We start from the raw sequence: 20,763 nt of genomic DNA on the forward strand, positions 1-20,763 counted from the left end.
GTCAAATGATGGGTGACAGACAAGTTAATCACGGGCTACCGTCTCCGGGAACGCGCAGTCCGATGTAATGGATGTTATTATGGCCAGTGACATGACAACTGCGACCTCGCGCCTACACGTGTTTGCCACAAAACAATTGGTTAGGTGCTGAGAAAACGCGATAATTCTCGCGCTTCATTAGAAAGAGTGAGAGAAATGTCAGTTGGATAAACTGTCACAATGATGAGATCTTATCATTATGCATCTAGATACGCCAGTGCCGCTTTTGAGCCTTGGTTAAGTCAAACGCCCCCACAAGAACAGCTTCTACAAACGCGATGATGGAAGCGGTCCAGTGCGCGCAAATGTGATCAAGGCCTTTTGACCGCCGGGCACCAAGGTAAACCGGTGCACGCGCACATTGACTCACAAAACGGATCGTTCTTAACACCCACACACCCCTTTCAGTCCAGTAACGCAATGACCATTCATCAACCTCTCCGTTTTGTTGTTGTGTGTTTTATGGCCCGTCAGTAGGTTTAATTTGGATACAAACAGAAGCCATTAAAAGGTTTGTAAACGGTAACAAAAAATTGTAAGACACCTTTCAGATGTTTGATTTTAAAGATGTTTGAAATATTATGCGAAAACAGCTTTATTGTTTAGAGGTATTATGTGGTCTATTAGCTAGCCATTCATTACAATTGGTACGCAAGTACTTTTTTCAATTTCATAAGAATTTTCTATTTTCAAATTTCAATTGCAATCCACTTTAGCTTAACAAATCATTATATGTAGATTTAGCCAGTTGTGAGTTGCGGAGTTATGGAGTCATTCAATAAATAAATAAATGAATATAAGCCAAATTTTAGATTAGCTGATAAAATGGCTTGTAACATACACAAATGTTTGCATCAAATTCAGTCATTCAGTCAAACACCAGTCCAACCCTGGTAATAACTTATGTTATTTTTTACGTTGAATTAACTCAAGATTTTAAGGCAGCTGTGTAAATATGTTTTTTAAGTTGAACAACAAATCATTTTTTTACAGTGTACAGTCAGACAGATTTTTAAAAAAGAATTTAGTGATTTTACGGTTTAATTTTATTTAGAGAGCTTTCTTATAATTTAGCAATGTTGGACAGTACTATACATAGTGTATACGCATTTGTACAAACAGTAGAAAGACAAAGGAAATAACAAAATACGTCTGTATGATTGTAATCTGACATTTCTAATAATTCAGCCGTAAAATAATAATTTACATTTACAATTTGTCAAAGGCACTGTCTGTATTAAAGCGATAGTTCACCACAAAAAGGAAAATCTGTTATTATTTATTCACCCACATGTTGTTCAAAACCTGCTCTCTTTCTTCTTTCTCTAAAAATGCATTGGTAGTTTTGTGTCCATACAATGGGTCAGTGTTGTTTGGTTTTCAACGTTCTTCAAAATATATTTTCTATTCTGCAGAAGAAAGAAAGCCTTAGTGTGAAATCACATAATAGTTAAAGTTCATGTGTAAACTAGGCCGATCCCAAAGCAATGAATCGGACATATCCATTCAGATTTTGGCGTTAAAATGAACCAATTTACTACTCTACAACCAATCGTCTTGCTTTTCTTTCCTTCTGTAATCCTTCACAATCCTGACACAATGAGCAGGTTAATGGCAGAGTGGACACAGACCTGAGAACAGAGAGAGCATGTTGTCTCTGCAGGGAAAATCCACACGCATAGTGCATCCTGTTCTTTTGTGTGACGGGATGCTGCCCACACCACCAGCCTGCCTTTCAGCAGTTCAGTGCGGGCAAATGCATCCAGTGCCAACCCTATGTGGTGAGGCGAATGAGGACATTTTTGTCCCTCGTGACCGTCTCTCAATTTAAACAGTAAAATTGCTATTGAGCGGCACACGATAACATTTCTACCGCAATCCGATCCGTTCATAATGTGCACAGATGCTTTTATGCAGCTGACCCAGACGTCTGGAGATTCTAACCACCTTGGATAAAAACAATCATTTGACTGTGAAAAGGCATTGTTTTGCTGTAATTAATGTGAAAGAGCCTATTTTCACCGACTCTATGAGAACAGCTCACTTTAGGACGAGAGCGATTTAATTTTCAACATCTGAGAGCAGAAACCAGTCATTAATGGTTCTTTGAAAGTACATTAATTTAGCTAATCTTACCGGATTAAACCACCAAGTATGAAGTTGATGAAATGAAATAAGGGGCGTTTGACATCAGGCTTCAGGGGAAAATAAATTGAAAGAGATGGTAGAGCTCTCTAAAGAAATCAGCAGGTCATAGCAATAATGGTTTTTAAGCAGAGCAGGCTGACCTTCAAAAACCTCTTCTTTTCATCTGACATTTAATGACAAGATATTCCCTCTGTATTTTGCTCTCTCCCTTTCTAACACACGCAGACGCGCACACATTTTTATAATCATCTTCCTGCTGATCAGGTTATATTCAGGTTATTGGTCCCCTGTGGAGAGCTAATGTGTTAATGTTTCTTGGGAAAGTCACATCTAGGGAGTCACCTTAAAGGGAACCATGAGGAAACTTCACATATCCAACGTAAACTTCACACGCATTTCACTTGGCCGAAGACGCCTACGTTCTCAAAGAACAGTCTGGGTCAGATACAGGCTAACTTGCGGTTCGACTTGACACTGACAATTATTATTCAAAGAACACATTTTGCATAGCTGCTGGAAGACAGTGGTCACTAAAAGAGCTTCAGTTGTTTATTTAAGAATGATATAAGAAGCGTGCGACACTTCAGACTTGTCAGTGTTAGCACTGATACCATAGTTGACCTTTTAAGAGCAGGTGTCTGTGGGTTTTGTGTCAGCTTCATGTGTCTGTGGGTTTTGTGTCAGCTTCATGTGAAAATGTTTTGGTAACGTAGACAATGTGCTTCAGGTGGTAGCATCTAAATGATCCGGATTCAGAAATATGATTGTTAATCTGATTTACTCAACCCAAAGGTTACATAAACGAAAGTTATTTTAAGGGTTAATTATAATGAACAGAAATAAATTCTTAAAGGGATAGTACACTCCAAAATGAAAATTATTTGATCATTTACTCACTCTCGTTTGATTTCAAACCATGACTTTTTTTCTGCAGAACACAAAAAGATTTTGAAAACGTTGGTAACCAAACAACACTGGCTCTTATTGACTTCCACTGCATAGACACAAAACTTCTTAGACGTTTCTCAAAATGTCTCTTGTGTTTCACTGAAGAGTCATAAAGGTTCTAAGTGACAGAATGATGACAGAAACCTTATTTTTCGATCAACAACTTCTTTAAGGTAAAAATGGTATATTAACCCTCCTGAAAAAACAAAAACAACAGAACCCTGCCCAAAACACATTACATTTTTTATGGATTTAATGGTTATAATGGGATTTGTATTGGTCTCAATTGAAGCTATAATGGTGTCTTATGTGTATACGATGGATTCTATAACTGGAATAATGCAGATCCCTGCTGGAAAAAAACATAGAAACCATTAAAGAAGTTATAATGGTTTTAAAGGGATTTGTATTGGTTTTGATGGAAACTGTAATGATTCTACTTGTATGTGATGGAGTCTTCTGGTGAAAAAGGAATTTTGTGATGGTTTTAATGGAAAAAGCTCATGGTTCATAATGGTATTTTAACGGATACCATTGAAATTTCTGTTGAGTTTCTATTTCTATTAGTTTTATTGGATGCCCCATCAAATCCTTCACATGAAATAAGGCCCAAAACACACTACAAAAAGGAATTTTGTGATGTTTTAATGGATGGAGCTAGTGGTTTATTTGAATGGAAAATCATTTAATGGAATTTCGGTGATGGGTTCTATAGTGTTTTCTGCAGTGAACATTTTTCAATGTAACTGAGGAGGGAATATATATACATTTAATTAATTTACTGCTAATGTACAAGGAAGCTGATATATATAGTTAACTGATCTCCACAGACAAATGACTCCAATGAGCAGCATCGGGCAGCATGCTGCCAGTCATCCACACAGCTGGGTCAAACCAGATCAAACTGCTTTATTTGTGGAGAAGACATCTGCCAATACAAATGAGCATAAAGGCTTCAAACATGGGCAAGTCCACCTAGAACCTGGATTCATTTCACGTTGATGGCTTCAGGTGGAGGTTTATCTTTCAAGTTTCCTCGTACAATAGACATATCACATTACAACACATTTATTACAGTATCAGAAACCACTCCGGTGGGAATTGTCATTTTTCTCGTCAGAAGAAAAGAACGTATTGAGATTAACACATAGAAAACTGTAAAACCATTTAAGGTCAACATAAAGAACGTGATTTTTTTCCAGTCAGAAGTTTCACTGCAATTCATAATATTATTGCTTCGGTTTTCCAAACACAAGAGTTAAACAAATTCATAACAATGTTGACAAGGTCTTATCTAGAAATATATTAAAACAGATGTACTCATCCATTGTGCTCTTTACCATCTTTGATGGTGTATTTCCCCACTTCACAATACTCAAGTCATTCAGGTCAGAAAAAGGTTTAAACTGCTAAACAGAGAACGGCAGAAAAACAATCATTGACAAAACATCATGTACAAACTCAGCAAAGTACTGGGAGCCAAATGTGAAATACTGCGATCCGAAAGGCTTCCGTGTCCCTTGACAGACAGCTCAAAAAGCTTAGAAAAGTGAAATTTGCACATCTTTAAATTCACTTTTGGAATGCTTTTTAAACTGCACATCTAAAACTGGGCTGTCGTGAATGGTATTTTACAGTATTTTACAATTGGCACCTTATGATTAAGGCTTAATTCTCAATCTGGCTTGATTATGAAACGATATATCATGCAAGAGAACCAAACAAAACAAAACCTGAGTCAGTTCTTCCAAAAGTTCACAATTCCAAATGCAGCCATTCCTGGTATAAAGACCAGAGCGGCTAATCTTTCAACAATCAATCCACAAAAAAACTATTCATTTCTAATTTAGGCCTATAGCCATTGGCTTTTTTTTAATTAGTTAGCGTGGATTATCAAGGAACACTGATGTTGATCTTTGATAATCATATTGATGTATTTATTTTCGTTTTAGAATTTACATAATATATAGGCAAGCCCTCAAAAGAAGTTTGGCTAGTGTAACGTGTTGAATATTGTTATAATATCTATAATATCTATAAATAGGTGTTTTAAAAAGAATTTATGCATGCTGCTTATAGTAAAAACATGCCAGATTGTGCAGAAGATTAGCATTATTCTAACGTTTTATTCATATATAAACTGCTATAAGTATAGATTGTCCATTTTACTCAATTGCAGTTTCAAAGGAGGTAAATGGAAAAACGTTTGTTTATATATATAAAAGCCAGTTCATTTTAAACTGAACCCTGTGAACCTCTCGGAATTCATTTTTCTTAGTTTCGGAGGCAGATGACCATCCATTCTTCCTCCGATTCCGACTCCGCCCACCCCCACACCTCCAGCTAACCTTTGGAGCTTTGGCGGAAGGTCTGTAACTGATTGGCTGATGGATTCAACTCCGCCCACCAAGCCCAGCTTGGGAGCCAGCCTGTCGTCCATAGGGCTAAGCACAGAACTGATTGAATGAAGCCTCTCTTCTGCCACACCTGGAGCCGAGCTGATTCGCTGGAGTTTGACAGGCAAGTCCCCCAGGTTGTAGGTGATCTCTGAGCTCATGCGTAGGAGCTTGCGAGGCATCCCGTCCCGGATGTGGACGTCGCGCCCCGTTAGCCTCTGAAGTTTGGCGGGCATTTTGGTGGTGGGCATGGGGGTCCCTATATTGATGGAGCCGGTTTCTGCATCGCTCTGAAATTCCAGACCCTCCAGCGTGCCGCTGCCTTCAGTAATCCCCCCTGCGCTGTGGCAGAGCGAGGGGGCTGTCAGAGGGGAGGACAGGAGCAAGCTCTCCTCCTGTTCTTTAACACTGTGTGGAGGCGTGGGAACCTCGAAGGTGCCGTGGAACTGCGAATAGTCGACTTTGAAGAAGCCCTCCTCCAGAGAAATGACTGGGTAAAAACGGTGACCCCAAAGGACCTCATCCTCTGTGTACGAGGTGCGAGCCTGGCATGTCATACCTGGGATCATTAAAGAAAAAAATCATTAATATTCTGTTGTACTTTCATTTAAGGAAAATGGTTTAGCAATTCCATGCTAATGTCAACCGCTGTTTTTACTAGGTCAGATATCAATATTTGGTGGTAAATACTTAAGTGGTAAGTTTTGAAAGCATAGCTTTGAAATCGCCCTTACATGACTATGCAGATTGGGCATGTTTGTTGCGATGCGAACCCGAGTGTGATTGTTCCTGCACCTCTCGCAGCATTGGTTTGGTTTCACACTCAAATTCATTCTATTGAACCTTTGTGCGTTTGCGTTCATCTTACAACATAACAACATGCATGGCGCAGGATAGAAAACAGAATGCAGGTTCATATTTTGTGTTTTCAAAAATGTGGTGCTATTATGTGCAGCACAGTAAATGGCACTTGGGTTTAATGTATGTTCGTTGCATGCAGACAGCTTTCTGCTGATGCAGAGCGACTATTTTCAGGAAACAGCGTATTACCATTAATTTGCCGCTCTGACTGCACTCGTACTGTGCGAATGTAATGATCTCACTCGAATCATCAACGCTATCATCTCTTACATGTGTTTTATTGAATACATCGTAATCGGATAAAACCCATGTGCAGGTTACTTAACTTCCAGAACAAGTGCGCACCTGGGTCTGTGTTGCTTTCATATGCAGCCGCACTCAGACCCCTTCCTTCAGGTAGTCTCGGGCTTGCTACCTCGGTGCGCACCAAAGGTCCCTTAACTGCTTTCACATTATTGATTATTCATGCGAACTGCACCGCGTTTTAAACCAAACTTTAGGTGTGAAAGCCAGCTAAGTGAATGGTCACATCCATAACCTTCCATATTCCACATAAATGGGCGCTTGAAAAATGAAATAACTGTTTTGTGATCTATAAAGCACCATCCATTTGCTGGGTATTATTGCTTCTGGTTTGTACATTTTAACGGAAATCCTACAAAGTATGTTTCTCTCGCATTCTTTTTTTGTCACATCCATAACACATTATCCCCCCCTTTTAAAAACAGAACATACATACGCATATACTGATATTTTTCTGAGGACTGGACTCTATCATCAGTGGTTTAGTAATATAAAAACAAATGATTCAATATATTAGTAAAAAATGCATTCTTTGAGAATTTAGTATTGTTTTGACTGAAAATGTCACATCCATAATGCTTGAATTACCCAGTTATGTTAGTTTTCTTCCGACAGTACTTGTGCAACAATGGCTGAGTGACTAAAACTAATAGTTACATTTCTGACAGTGTGCGTACACACACGCACGCACGCACACACACCCACACACAAAGGCAACGTTTACTGTTGAGCAACACCCACGGGAACGACTGTTCACGGTCCATTTGGTTGCATGAAAACAAGAGCTTTATCTGTAGGAAATTGATTAGATCTGTGTATCGCCAACATGGACGAACATCCCTTCTTAATTAAAGCGTGTAAAACCCTCACTATACAGAGCTGGTTTGATTAAATCCCCAAACAGTAAGTAAACAGATTCGCAACACAGTATTCTCCACAAGTCATCAGTGAAAAATCAAAGATAAGATAATCGTCATCTGAAAAGCAACATTGTGCGTAATAGAGTATCCTTCCTGTATCTTTTTGATATTCACCGGCAGGGTACCTTTCTTCGTCTGTCTCCGAGCAGTGAGGGAACAAATATTGAGGAGTTTGCTAAAGACGGACTGTGAGGACACTGTTCTTAACAGGGATTCGAAGAGCAGCAAAGGTGTTTAGAAAGCGGTGAGACTACAACGCAGCTCTCCTGACAGGCAGAACCAAGCGCGGTCTAAAAAAAGAGTCTAGCTGTTACGGTTTCTGAACACACACAACCTCAGACAAAAAAAAACTCCAGGGAGACAAAACATACATCACACATTTTTGAAAGTCATGATGGTTCTTTTTTCTCTCCTCGCCGCCTATGACCATTGAGACGCCTACGGTCTCTCGAGCGAATAAACATAAGCGTGGTAATCCTTCCTTACTACAGTAAAAAATCCCAGCTTTCCAAGCTGACAAATCCTGGGTTTAGCTGTATAACATAATATTATTCATCTTATGAAATATTTAACAGGCTTTCGGCTGTTAGCTGGAAGAGGGTAAGGTAAGGGCTCTGCAAGTCGAAATCAGGTCTGGCTCCCCGCGAATTCGCCTTACGTAACCGTTCCGTATTCTTCCATTACGACAAATTTCATTTCTGCATTTGGGAGAAACATTTGCGAACATTAGTCTCTGGCAGGAAAAATGGTATCGCTACACTTCAACGTCTGACAGTTATGAGAACAATTTATATCTCCAAGAGGGATAATCTGTTTCTATGGTGACCGTCATCAAGTGCTCGGTTCTGTTGCCACAGAGGTGCTCTGCCTGACCTGTTTCTGTCATCTCGCTTTCTCTCCATCTCTGTCTTTCTTTCTCTCTCTCTCTCTCTCTCACTTTTTGCATTTACATTTATGCATTTGCCAGATGCTTTTGTCAAGGACTGTGATGCATTTAGGGCATTGTTTTCTAGGTACTTTGGGACTCAAACCCACAACACTGCATTGTTACCGCAAGACCTTGCAGTCGAGCTTCGAGAACTTTTATGTCTATGCGTTCCTTTCAGTCTATTACTGTTTTTTCCTAACACACCTATTCCACCCACCATAATTATCATCATGACTCTCCTCCTCTCGCTCTCTCTTTATCTCTCACTCTATGGTGTGCGATAACAGTAAACTCTACTATCTGGCTGCTCTGAACGGTAATTGACCATGCAGCAGGGCCTGATTCTCTCCTGTATCTCTCTGACACACAGTGTGTGGTCCTGGGGAGATGAGGCTCTGCCTCCCTTTCCATTTCCAGAGGCCCCACGGGACGGTAACGGAGAGCCGCTGTGTTTACTCTCTCTGCTGAAAGCACACACAATAAAACAGACATTTTGAAATAACACGCCAGGAATTAAAAATAAACAAAGCCAATACACACGTTGTTCCGAGCATAGGTGGCTGAAATGTGTCCTTGCTGCTAACGCATCAATCTAGCCATTATTCACCGGTGAGGCAAGCAGGTGTCAGACCGGTCAGACCTTCGAGTTGCTATTTTGACCCGCATGGTTTCAATAATAACATAACTGCTGGAAACATAAATAGCAATTATCGGAACAAATCACTGGATTATTTATCAACAATCCACTTACACGTGGAGTGCATGAGGTACTGTACAAAGCCAAGACCACAGGGTTTGATCCGTATATACCTTAAATGAAGTCGCTCTGTATGAAACTGCTTACAAAATGCAACAACGTAAATGTGTGTATCTGTTTGACAGCAACATCTGAGTGTCAGTCCAATTCGTGTCATGCTCTTTTGAGCAAATCTCCTGTCAAAACAAACATATCTCATTACATCTCTCAGTATTTTTCTCTTTTTGTTATTGATGTAAGCGGCAGTTATGGTTTGATGAACATCAAGATAAACAATCTTTTCAGGATCGTCTCATGAGTTTACTGTTTCATTCACTTCTATTAAGAGAGATCTTGTTTAACTGTGTCTTGTGCTCAAACCATAATGAACAACACACTAAATGTATTTAATTGATCATGTTTTAGGATTGCATAAATAGGTTAGAAAATGGTCCATTCTCGTTCCATACCTTCTTCTTGATTCCAAATAATATTTTTTACAAAATCTTTTTATTCTAAATAATGGAATCTATATTTGATATACAATATAGATCTCTTCTTCAGTACTTATATTTTCTTTGACCACATTTTAGAATCATGGTTAACTCATTAAAATGACAGAATAAAACAAATGTTACTATAGGTAATTTTGTGCTTTAAAATACCACATTTTGTTATCTTCAACGTAGACATCCTTTGCCTAAAGTTCGTGAGAATGTACTCTTGACATTATACCAACCAGCTTTTTCAGGGGCTTTTCAAACAGTATTGAAATAAATTTTGTCTGCGATTTTATCCATTTCGAAAACATTTGTGAATAAATTTAGTTTTTTAATGAAAAATAATAATTTGTTGCCACAATTACATTTTCTCTACAAAACTTATTTCAAACATTTAAGCATATGCATGGCTACAGTTGACCAGTAGGTTATATTTTTTATTTCATGAATAATTTGTCAAGTTGTCAAATTTTATATAAGATAAAGGAGCACTTTTTTCCATTTTGAGCATTGGAAGTGATGTTGCTTGTCTGCGAACGAACAGTGTTGAATATGCTATAAAATGTAAAGATTAATTTCAGTGCAAATAATTTAAATAAAAAATAAAATACATGACAACAAGTAAAGTGCTCAATCATTTATATAAATAGGATATATTAAAAATAGTCTGCAATAATGAGATCAATACATAATTATTATAACAAATACAAATCTAGGATGAATTTCTTCATTGTGCTCCTAATTTTCACTTTAGACAATAGTCATTACTGTTCTTATTCATATTACTATTCATTGCTAGATGTGCCATGTCATTTTCAGATATTTATGTTTTTTGGAGACACTGTGTTTCGTTAGAAATCACAGTAAACATGACTTGACAAAAGTTTCTGAACAATTCATGTAGCATTCTCTTCTATGGTGGCGAGAGATATTTTCCATATTCCAAATCATTTGGGACACATAAGCAATATGGGACATGATGACTATTGAAAGCTCAAATAAAAATACAAAAAAGTTGTGATAGGTAGTTATTTTGATCTTATTTTAAACATAAATCTAGACCTATATTAATTAGATTCTCTATCGGTTCAATTCCCTGGAAACATATTGCATGAAAATTTGTCATTAGTAAAAAAAAGCATTCCAGGTATATCGTAAGTATGATAATAAAGTAAGTACGATTTATTCATATATGTTTTAACATTTCTTCGTAATTGTGAAGTTATTTGAAATACAGGCAAGACAACTAGTCTTAACTAAAAATTCTCAAAAAAATCATTCAAATTCTGCAATATTTGATTTTTTTGCCAGTTTCAAGGGGGGTTGTTTTATGTGAAATGCAGTAAATAATTCAGCAGATGTGCATGCGGCCACAGCTGTCATGTTTTTTTTTCACAGAGCAACGAATGGCTCTGGGCTTGTCTCCAATGAGTCTTTGGCCCGGAAGTCACGCTTTCTCTGCCTAAAAGAAGCTATCGTATTCATGTGAAAATCTTCCTCCAGCCACACATTGAGACTCACATATGTGACATTTGAGCTTATAGACCCAATGGAAGAAATGATGTTTTAAAGATGAAAAGATTGGAATTGAAAGCCACCAGAAAACACACACGCATAACAGGTTTGTGCTGTATCGCCGCACACACATATGTCATAAACCTAGACATAATTACAGGACATAATTAAAAATGTCTAACGACTTATTTGATAAGTAGTAATTAGTGATTGATTTATGTGGCTGATAAATACAAGTTCTGTCTCCATACTTCAAACAGCCGGTACGACTTTACTGTATGGAGAACGCTTAAGGGGCAGATTTAGTTGCTATGGAAACTGATTCACAATGGGGAGAACAGAGTGCTGACTAACTGTACATAATTCTGTTTTTTCTGTTTCTTTTCTTTTTTTACCCACAAATCCCTTTACTTTGTGTGGGCGGAATAATCAGATGGCACGTCCACGAGGAACAGTATATGATTTCATTCTATGTTTTTCTCTTATTCTTTATCAATTAGTTCCCACCATCGTAGCCTGCGAGTGGAATGTGTGTACGTTGCCAGATTGGTATGTTTTTATTGTGTGTACAGACTTCTACATTCTACATCTGTATTTCATGCCGCAGGGTGAGAAACTAAAGGTGAGTTGTGATTTGATTGACAGGTGCCTTAATCTCAAAGCATGCCAGACTCAGAACCATGAGGCGGAGAGAAAAGCGTGAGACTAACTTTGTGTATCACGTCTTCTTACATAATATCTCTCTCTTTATTGTAGAAGACACTGATGTACAATCTTTAAAATCATTAAAAGCTGACTTACACCAACCAACCTGCTTCTTCAAAATTACTCACACATACTGTTTACAGATAGACAGACATTAAAAAAAACAACAGACACACAATACAAATGTATCTCACAATAGAGATACCGAGAAACTAAACTTGTAAAGTTTTGGAATATGAAATGCTGTTCACAATTCAATCAAAATGCATTGAGATATTTTCATGTCTTATATTCCTAGAATATAACATAATTATATTATAATTTGGAAATCTTTTGTAAATAAAATGCCGAAAGCATGAATATTCATACTATCTGTGGTGCTCATAAAAACATAACCATGTAAAAAATATTGTTTTCTTTTTATATCCCTGCTTGAAAATATTGGGACATTATTATGGGCCATACAGTGATACTTGAATAAAATTATAAATCACCAGACATACTATTTACATTAGCGGATCTCCTGAATTGTTGGCATCCGAGCGTACTTGTTTGGTCACTGAGCTGTCTAATGTATTTCATTCTGCATATGTGCGATCGTGAAGACTTACCGGTGGTTTCCACAATCCCCTCTAAGATAACCACAATCTCAAATTGCTCTGTTTGCATTGACCTGAGCGAGAGGTCATAGAACGGGCTCTTGGAGTCGATCACATGGCAGATCGTCAGAGGAGAAACTAAGAAAAGCTGGTCAGCTCCGGTACTGAAACCAACGTCCAACTCGAGCTGATCCAAAGGCAAAAACTCTCCTTCGGGAGTCTGGCGGGACTAGAGAAATCAAGAGCAGACAAAGAAACATTTAGAATAATTTGAATCGTGAGGTTGTTTATGTCCCTTTACTAATTTACATGTTGTTTAGCATTGGTGTATTTTTATATTTGTATGCAAATGCTTTTGCAGTACAGATGTCAAGTGTTTTCCATGCTATTAAAACACACTAATACTGAAATTGTATTGGAAGTGAAATTATGCGACATTGAGAGGGAGAGAGAGAGAGAAAACTGATCTTTTGCATCTACCCTGACAGAAAGGGTAAGACTGCATCCACAGGTCAAAGCAGATCAATACTTTGTCCATTATAAGTAGCCAAAATCAAATTACAGCTTTTTCTCATTTGCCTGATAATCTGAGGTAAAGGTTCCATAGTGGTCAGACTCTATGGTAGAATGTAGACCTTGAACCAATCAGACGGTTTATTCAATTAAACATTAATAAGTTCATCCAAACTGAGATTTCATTATGTAAATTAATTATGAAACGCGGTTAATATAATAAGCTGTGTGAGCGGCTTCGTCGTTGATTTTAATTGGTAACAGTTGCATACTCACTTTGAGCAGTTTGCAGCGTATTTGCGCGGAGACCATATGGCTGTTGCGCAGGTTACCCACTCGGAACATGAGAGTCAGTTTGCCGTCACGCATGGAAATAGCCGCGTGCTCGCTGAACATCAGCGTCTCCGCCCGTTTCTTCGGCTGGGACATCTTGATGAACATGCAACCGATGAGAAAAGCGTCCACTATAGAGCCCAGGATGGACTGGAAGAGGAACAGAATGATACCCTCCGGACATTTGTCTGTGATGTACCGGTAACCGTAACCGATAGTGGCCTCGGTTTCGATGAAGAACAGAAAAGCTGATGGAAAGTTGTGCACGTTGGCCACGCACGGTGTGTACTTATCATCGTGAGCCTGGTTGAGGTCTCCGCGTATAAAGGCGATGACCCACCACATAGAGGCCATGAAGAGCCACGCCACCGTGTAGGTAAGGATGAAGATGAATAAATTCCAGCGCCATTTGAGGTCCACGAGCGTGGTGAACAGGTCCGACAGGTAGCGGCTGGTCTCGCCTCCCAGGTTCCCGTGCTGGACATTACATCGGCCGTTCTTGTCCACAAAGCGCTGACGTTTCCTTTTCTTCTCGGGGGCCGCTTGGTTGAACCCGCCGCCGCTGGACGAGGTCGTCACCACCTGATAATCGTCCCCAAATTTCTTGCGCAACGCTGACATCCTTCGCCGCTAAAGTTATCCCAAATAAAGGAGAATCTTTTGATGCGCTCGTTCCCGGCAGAATGTTTTAGGATCTCTTCACATGTCTTACCAGACTATTACACTTAAAAGTCACAATGTGGAACGAGCTTTGCAGTCTTAACGCAGGAGTTTTGTTAATAGCTCGCTTGTTTTGGGACAGAACGCTGCAAGTCTCTCCTCCGAATCCGCATAACTGATATGAGAATGAGACTCAGTCAGCCGACGCTATTAAACGTGAAAAATATGAATCTGGGTAATTTTTAATCTATGATTGGCTTGGCGCAGTGTAGCACAAGTGCGTTGGCACCCTCCTCCACCTTCCCCAGGTGTATCACACCAATTTGATAAGACGCGAGCTGGTTGACGCCCAAACGATCCTATCCAAGTTTTCACTCACCGCCGTTCCTCGCAGTTTGCCAGGCGCTGAGATCTTGTATCTGCTCCCGCTCGCCTTCTCATCGTTCTCGGTTTCTGCGCACTGCGCGCCTCGTGCTCTCAAACTCCATCTCCAGCCCCGACAAATAAGAGAAACTTATCGGAGAGGGTGGTGGAGCTGGGAGTTGGGGGAGGAATGAACACGTGTTCTTGTGTTGGATACCTATTTTTTTCCTCATTTTGTAATAGTCTCTCTCTCATTCTCTGAACAGTGCAACATAACGTAATCAATAAATATACGCGCTCACCACCGATTTATCAGAAAATAATTCCACGCCCAGCTTGTAATATAATGGGTTTTTATGTGCCAAAATGATGGATGGAGACAATAAGGGTGATTAATATACTGTCACGTCAGTGTCAGGTGGAGATTGGGGAACAAGATCCATTTTTGAGTAAATGTATTCTTTATTTTAATAAACCTTGGAAAGCGCACTGTTGTGATCACAGCTCATTTATGACCCAGTATTAAATGTCATGCTTTGACACTCTTGAATCACTCAGTACCTCCGTTTAGAGGTATCCCATCTGTTCCCATTTCAAACCGGGTGGGGTGCTAGAAGATAAGGTCTCTATAAGTGTGTTATTTTGGAATCATGTAAATCGCTCCCAGCCTTTAATGGACTGACTCTGTTGCTCTGTAAGTGTCAGTACTATCCACAATGGAAGACTGTGGACTGTGACTGAAGCTTTCTCTCTCTCTCCCCCACATCACTTCTGAGCTTTATTTCCATATATGCTATAATAGGCTTCACACTCACACATACACGGTGTGCATTTGTGTGTGTGTACTACTGTAGCTATTTTAGCTGCAGAGACAAATACAGCGTTCGCTTAAGGTTGAGAAATACAAAGTATTCGGTTATTTAAGTCCTTTTGCTGAAACTGCTTATTTAGACTGTCTATTTTCCTGTTTAAGACATGCGCCATTAGGATGCTCTGTTTGTTGTGAAGTATCGGGTAGAACAAGCTTAAGGCAGGCTGCACCAAGGACATTCCGGCACACAAAAGCATCAACAGCGGGCTTAGAAAGCATCATGTACTTTAGCAGCTGTCTAAACTCACCATGGCACACTGTGACTGCAAATTGCAACTGCTTTTTGCCAAAAAAGGTTTTCCGCAAGATTCTCCAGAACATTCAAATAACCCACAGAAATAATTATCGGGCTGGAACAGGACCGATGGAGCAGAGTGAAACATGCCCAGCTTCTAATGATGTCGCCGGTGAGAGCGACACATTACGGTTTTATTAATGTGAGAGGACTTTTACCACCGCTGGCAGAGTAACTAAAACGCCCTCTTGCCCTCTTTGACTCTTGATAAGAAATACCTATTTGTTTACTAGATAGATTCATCAGCACAGCGGGAAGCTAATGAAAGGTTGGAAAGGTCCAATCAGTAACAGCTATTCCTCTCATGTAATAATCACTAGATGGCAGACTTCTTCAAAGCAGAGGCCTTTCAAAAGCCCTGACATTAAACATTCTTATCCCCACTGCTTAAAAAGAGGATCTAAGTGAAGACTGCACCAACATATAAATATCAACCGTCCTTTATACTTCGGTCTAGAATCAGAAGCAATTCATAGTCAGGGTTTTAGGTCGTGATTTAGGAAAACTCCTTACGGCTATTTAACATGGATTTTGTTATATAACTTGGAGACTCATTACGTGACAAAAAGATCCCACACATATTTGTTTCACGAAAGTCTTAAGTGGGTACATGACATGCGTTACCACATAACACAGCCTTTCATTAAACGGATAGTTCAGGCAAACATGACAAATCTGTCATCATTTATATACTCCCTTGTGATTTAGAACATGTATGAACACAAAAGAAGATATTTTGAAGAATGTTGGTGACCGAACAATGGCGGTACACATTCACTTGCATTGGTTTTGTGTCCATATACAATAGAAGTCAATGGGTACCGCTTTTGTTTGGTTACCAATATTCTTCACAAGATCTTCTTTTGTGTTCTGCGGAAGAACTAAAGTCACACAGGTGACATGGGTACATTTGTGGGTATGTTTAGATTTCTATTCATACAAATTTTGAATGAATTTTTTACAAATTCATAAAAAAAATTTGAACAGACGACAACATTATTAATATATATTTATAATGTCGTTTCAAATCAAAGGATTATTTCCTTTGAAACACACAACAATAAAATGGCATGAATTTGTTTTGCTCTTTTTCTGTCCCTGCGTTCTCACATGCTTCCGAATTAGGTTTGCTTCTCGTTTGCCTTGTCATCTCTCAACCCCTCTCCTTCTGAATCTCTCCATATGACAAATTTCTCTACTCTTCCATCTGTAGCATGTTCTACCCATAGCCACCCACTCTTCCTCCTCTCTCTCTCTCTCTCTCTCTCCCTCTCTTTCCCTCATTGCCTCCACCCCCTCTGCCACCAAGGGAGAGAAGCAAGCTCTCGGTGAAAGCATTTGAAGAGAGCACATTTTACTGTGCTCAGAAACACCCAGACAGGAATAGCACAATGTCCGGAGAGCACATCTCTCTCTCTTTCCTGGACAGGTCTGATGATTCATATACACATAGAGAAGGGATCTGGGACAGAAAGGGCATGTAATAGAGGTCACATGAGAGCGGACCCCAACACTGATATTCTGGTCCTCACTGATGGTCTCGCTCCAGGAGATGCGTAGTGGGATGTGTTTACATGCGCAGATCCTGTTTACCGGGCTGTTGATTAAAAGGCCAGGTACGAGAGGATCTAAGCACCCTCCACGATCGATTCCTCCTACCACTGTTGCATGCTTTACAAAAGGGGCTTTTAGAACATATTATACGCCTGATATCTAATAGCATTGATGCTGTAAAGTGCTCTTTCAAGACACGTCCAACCCTGAAATGGCATAAAAATACTACAGAGCTCTAAGGAATATGAGATGAACTATTACCGGTACTTACAGGAGCCCAGGGACGACATATCACTAAAGAAAAAGCAGTTGTTAAAGGCGTCTCTGGGGCGCGTGGTTCTTCACCTTAGAGTATGGCAACAAAAGTGAATTAAAAATATTATCTTTAACACCAATGATGCACAACCCCTGGTGGCTTTTAATGGAAAAATCGCTGCCTTGCATTTCCATGGTAACCAGGCTGTTCGACATCCATGTGTTTACAAACACAAAGCAGATTCCATAGGGTTTATTCATTCATTATTAATGTACATCGAACCAAGTGAACGTCACAGCATTATGCGTTAATGTGTTCTTTAACTCAGACTGTATTGGGTTATAACCCGTTTGAGTTAAAAGGAGGATCTGGATTGTGTGTAATGAACAGGGCTGTAATTAAAACATTACACAACTGCCTGCATTAGATATTCACTTGCCAAACAAACAGCCAGCCTTCTCCAGTCATTTAGACACTTTTTGGAAAGAGCAACTCTGCCCTCTGCTGTATGACAATAAAGCATCATTTATGAGTAAACAGGCAAACATAAACAACGACATAATATTGATGGTATTTAACCCAAAGGCTAAAATGATCTTAGCAGTTATTTTTCGAATGTATTTTTCATAGGCGTACGTCACACATTTGATGTTGTGATAGTATATAGGCTTTATATGTAATGTTGCACATTTTCTATTCACCAAAATGTGTAAAATGTTAACGCCTTTCCTTGTTTTTCATCATTATTTCCTGTTTACAATAATAGGTGGTTGTATATTATAATATAATAGCAGTTTGTGTGCGACAGTGTTCCACATAGTGTGACAACATTCCCCTATAATTTAGCATATTCAATGAACTACCCTTTATTTCTACAATAGGCTTATAGAAGTAGAAATGTTCATAAGCTTGTTTGTGGCTTTGAACAAAACCATCTGCCAAAGGCATGAATGCAAAATAATGTAAAAAAGACTTTACAATACATAGTCACTTTTACAACAGCTGGTTAAGATTCGAGTTATGTTCATAAAACCTCATGATTTCATGCAGTACCTGATTAAAATATTGACTTTGGGAAAGGCACTTTTTAAAAATAAGAATGACGTTGATTATTATTATTATTAATAAATACAGTATTCATGTGTCTGTAATTATTCATGTGAAATTATTATTATTATTTATTACAGTATTCATGTGTCTGCGTCGCTCTGTCATTTTCAGTTTGTGTCAAAGGGGGCGCAATGTGAACAAAAATGACAGTAAGCGCTGAACACTAAACCTTTTATTGTGCGAGTTCTTAGGAGTCAGACCCCTGTCCTCCACCAGCTCGAAACCCTAATAACCTCAACAACAGGTCCCTCACGAACCGGCCCCATTACTGTGCGTCTGCATAAAAACCTTTTAAGATCTTTTTTTGCTGTTGTGACTTCAAAGAACTGAAGAAAACTTCATCCTGTTATCCAAAGGACCCCGGAGAATAATTCAAAATGAATTCAACCGTTTTTAGAACAGACAGTGGTTTATTTTCCAACAGAAGCAGCGATAGCTTTCTTCAGTGCTGTAATTTGTCCTCTGTGGTGACGGACAGCGGTTTCGAGTCAACGGCGATGGATGAGCGTAGCGCGTTCATCATGCGCACGGTGCAGATCGCGGTCATGTGCGTGCTCGCGCTCACCGTGGTTTTCGGCATATTCTTTTTAGGCTGTAACTTGCTTATTAAATCCGAGGGCATGATCAATTTTCTGGTCACGGAGAGAAGACCGTCAAAGGACGTTGAAGCGGTAATCGTGGGACCCTACTAGTGCGTAAAAGTTTCACGGTCGCTGCGCACTGGATAGAAACGGGACAGGTGGGACGCAAGAGCTGGAAATTGGAGACTTTCAGCCGGGGGAATCTTTCCTTGTTCTCCAGAAACTAAGAGATGTTTCAAATGGTTCCCTGGTATGTCTTTTGCCTCCTACTAAATTAGAAAAAACGGAAACTTCTGGATTTTTTCATTTGTTTTTACCACAGAGACAGTCCCCTGAGTGAAACGAGTGACTATTGTGGTCATGTGCCGGTTAAAATCTACAACCTTACGTTTACCAGCCCAGATATATTTAACACTAATTTATAAATGCGAAGATATACGCACAGCCATGTGCAATGGAATTGTGGTTTCCAGTGGGTTCCCCAGAGACAAGAAGACTTTCTAGAAAAGATATGGTGGGAGATCTGTCGACTGGAGCTAATATAACATCTTCAGCAAGTGGACAGTATTTTCAGGATATAAACAGATACAACTGTTTAGCCATCTTCAATGGCAATGAAAAATGAATGAATATTCACATGATTAATAACCTACATGTGGAGCAAACTGCAGTTGCATGTCTTGCGAGTAATGCATCAGTAAATAAGACTGTTGAAATTCATGTTTTTTTGTAATTAAAGCAAATCTTTGACATTGTACAAAAAACTCCTTTAGCAAAATACATATTTGTATGTTTTGTGTGTTATAACATTTAGGGAAATTACATGCGTGATATTTTGGTCATGTGCTTAAACTTGGAGGAACATCATTTACTTTGTTAGAACTGAGATTTACACAAAATGTATTCCTTCTTACAAAACTGATTTATAATTATTTTCACACATTTATAGGAGTTGTCTGTATCACGCTGAATAAAAAAGCCTATTTGTACAATTCTAGTGAAGTCTATTGGCAACTGAGAAATGGAATGCTGATATCCATGTGTCAATGTGACCTCAAAACTTCTAACTCAACTTCTTTCCCAGAGAACTAATCATAATTACATAAAACACTGCCATGTGGCAAGTCTAAAATAACTATATTCTTTGCATTTTTTAAATCTGCAGAAGCATACAGTATATGTGTGATGAATAGATGAGACTGAATCCACATGGGCTGGGATTATGATTTAACATGGTTATGTTAAAGTCTTTGTTAAGCATGTTTAACAACAAAATCATGTATAATCTAACAGATTCAGACGCAACCTAGTATGCAAACTGTGAAATACATAGTAATAAACTGATGTGATTTGAAACATGTCTTAACACACACAAACGAAACTTGAGAATCGATACAAACGGTCTTATAACAACAGAAGTCAATAATTTATCTAATAATGTAAACCAAGTCGACATTTAGGCTACCGCCATGACGCACACCCATTAAGCGGTATAGGCCATCCGGTTACTTTAACCCCGTAGGTCCAGAGCAGTGTTTATATACCTTCTGCATATTTTCTCTCCACTACACAGGGCTAAGTAAACAGATGTGAAAATGATAAACACCAGAATTGAAAGTGTCAGAAATG

General features: G+C 39.0%; 1 protein-coding gene across 1 annotated transcript; it reads right to left on the reverse strand.

Moving 5' to 3' along the window:
- Positions 1-4,025: 4,025 nt before the first annotated feature.
- kcnj3b (potassium inwardly rectifying channel subfamily J member 3b) lies at positions 4,026-14,593 on the reverse strand. Its single transcript, XM_079460432.1, has 3 exons — positions 13,388-14,593; positions 12,611-12,827; positions 4,026-6,090 (listed from the first exon to the last, which is right to left on the reverse strand). Exons 1-3 carry the CDS (start codon positions 14,063-14,065, stop codon positions 5,366-5,368), a joined length of 1,620 nt encoding a protein of 539 aa, XP_079316558.1. The 5' UTR covers positions 14,066-14,593; the 3' UTR covers positions 4,026-5,365.
- Between the last annotated feature and the right edge of the window lie 6,170 nt (positions 14,594-20,763).

The sequence above is a fragment of the Barbatula barbatula genome (genome assembly GCF_947034865.1).
Source record: "Barbatula barbatula genome assembly, chromosome: 7".
Lineage (NCBI taxonomy): Eukaryota > Metazoa > Chordata > Actinopteri > Cypriniformes > Nemacheilidae > Barbatula > Barbatula barbatula.

Excerpts from the sequence above, each read along its gene's own strand:
- kcnj3b (XM_079460432.1), bottom strand. The coding sequence starts at position 14,065 with ATGTCAGCGTTGCGCAAGAAATTTGGGGACGATTATCAGGTGGTGACG. Across the intron at positions 12,828-13,387 it reads TACGCTGCAAACTGCTCAAA|TCCCGCCAGACTCCCGAAGG; the intron begins GTGAGTATGCAA and ends TGATTTCTCTAG. Across the intron at positions 6,091-12,610 it reads GGGGATTGTGGAAACCACCG|GTATGACATGCCAGGCTCGC; the intron begins GTAAGTCTTCAC and ends TAATGATCCCAG.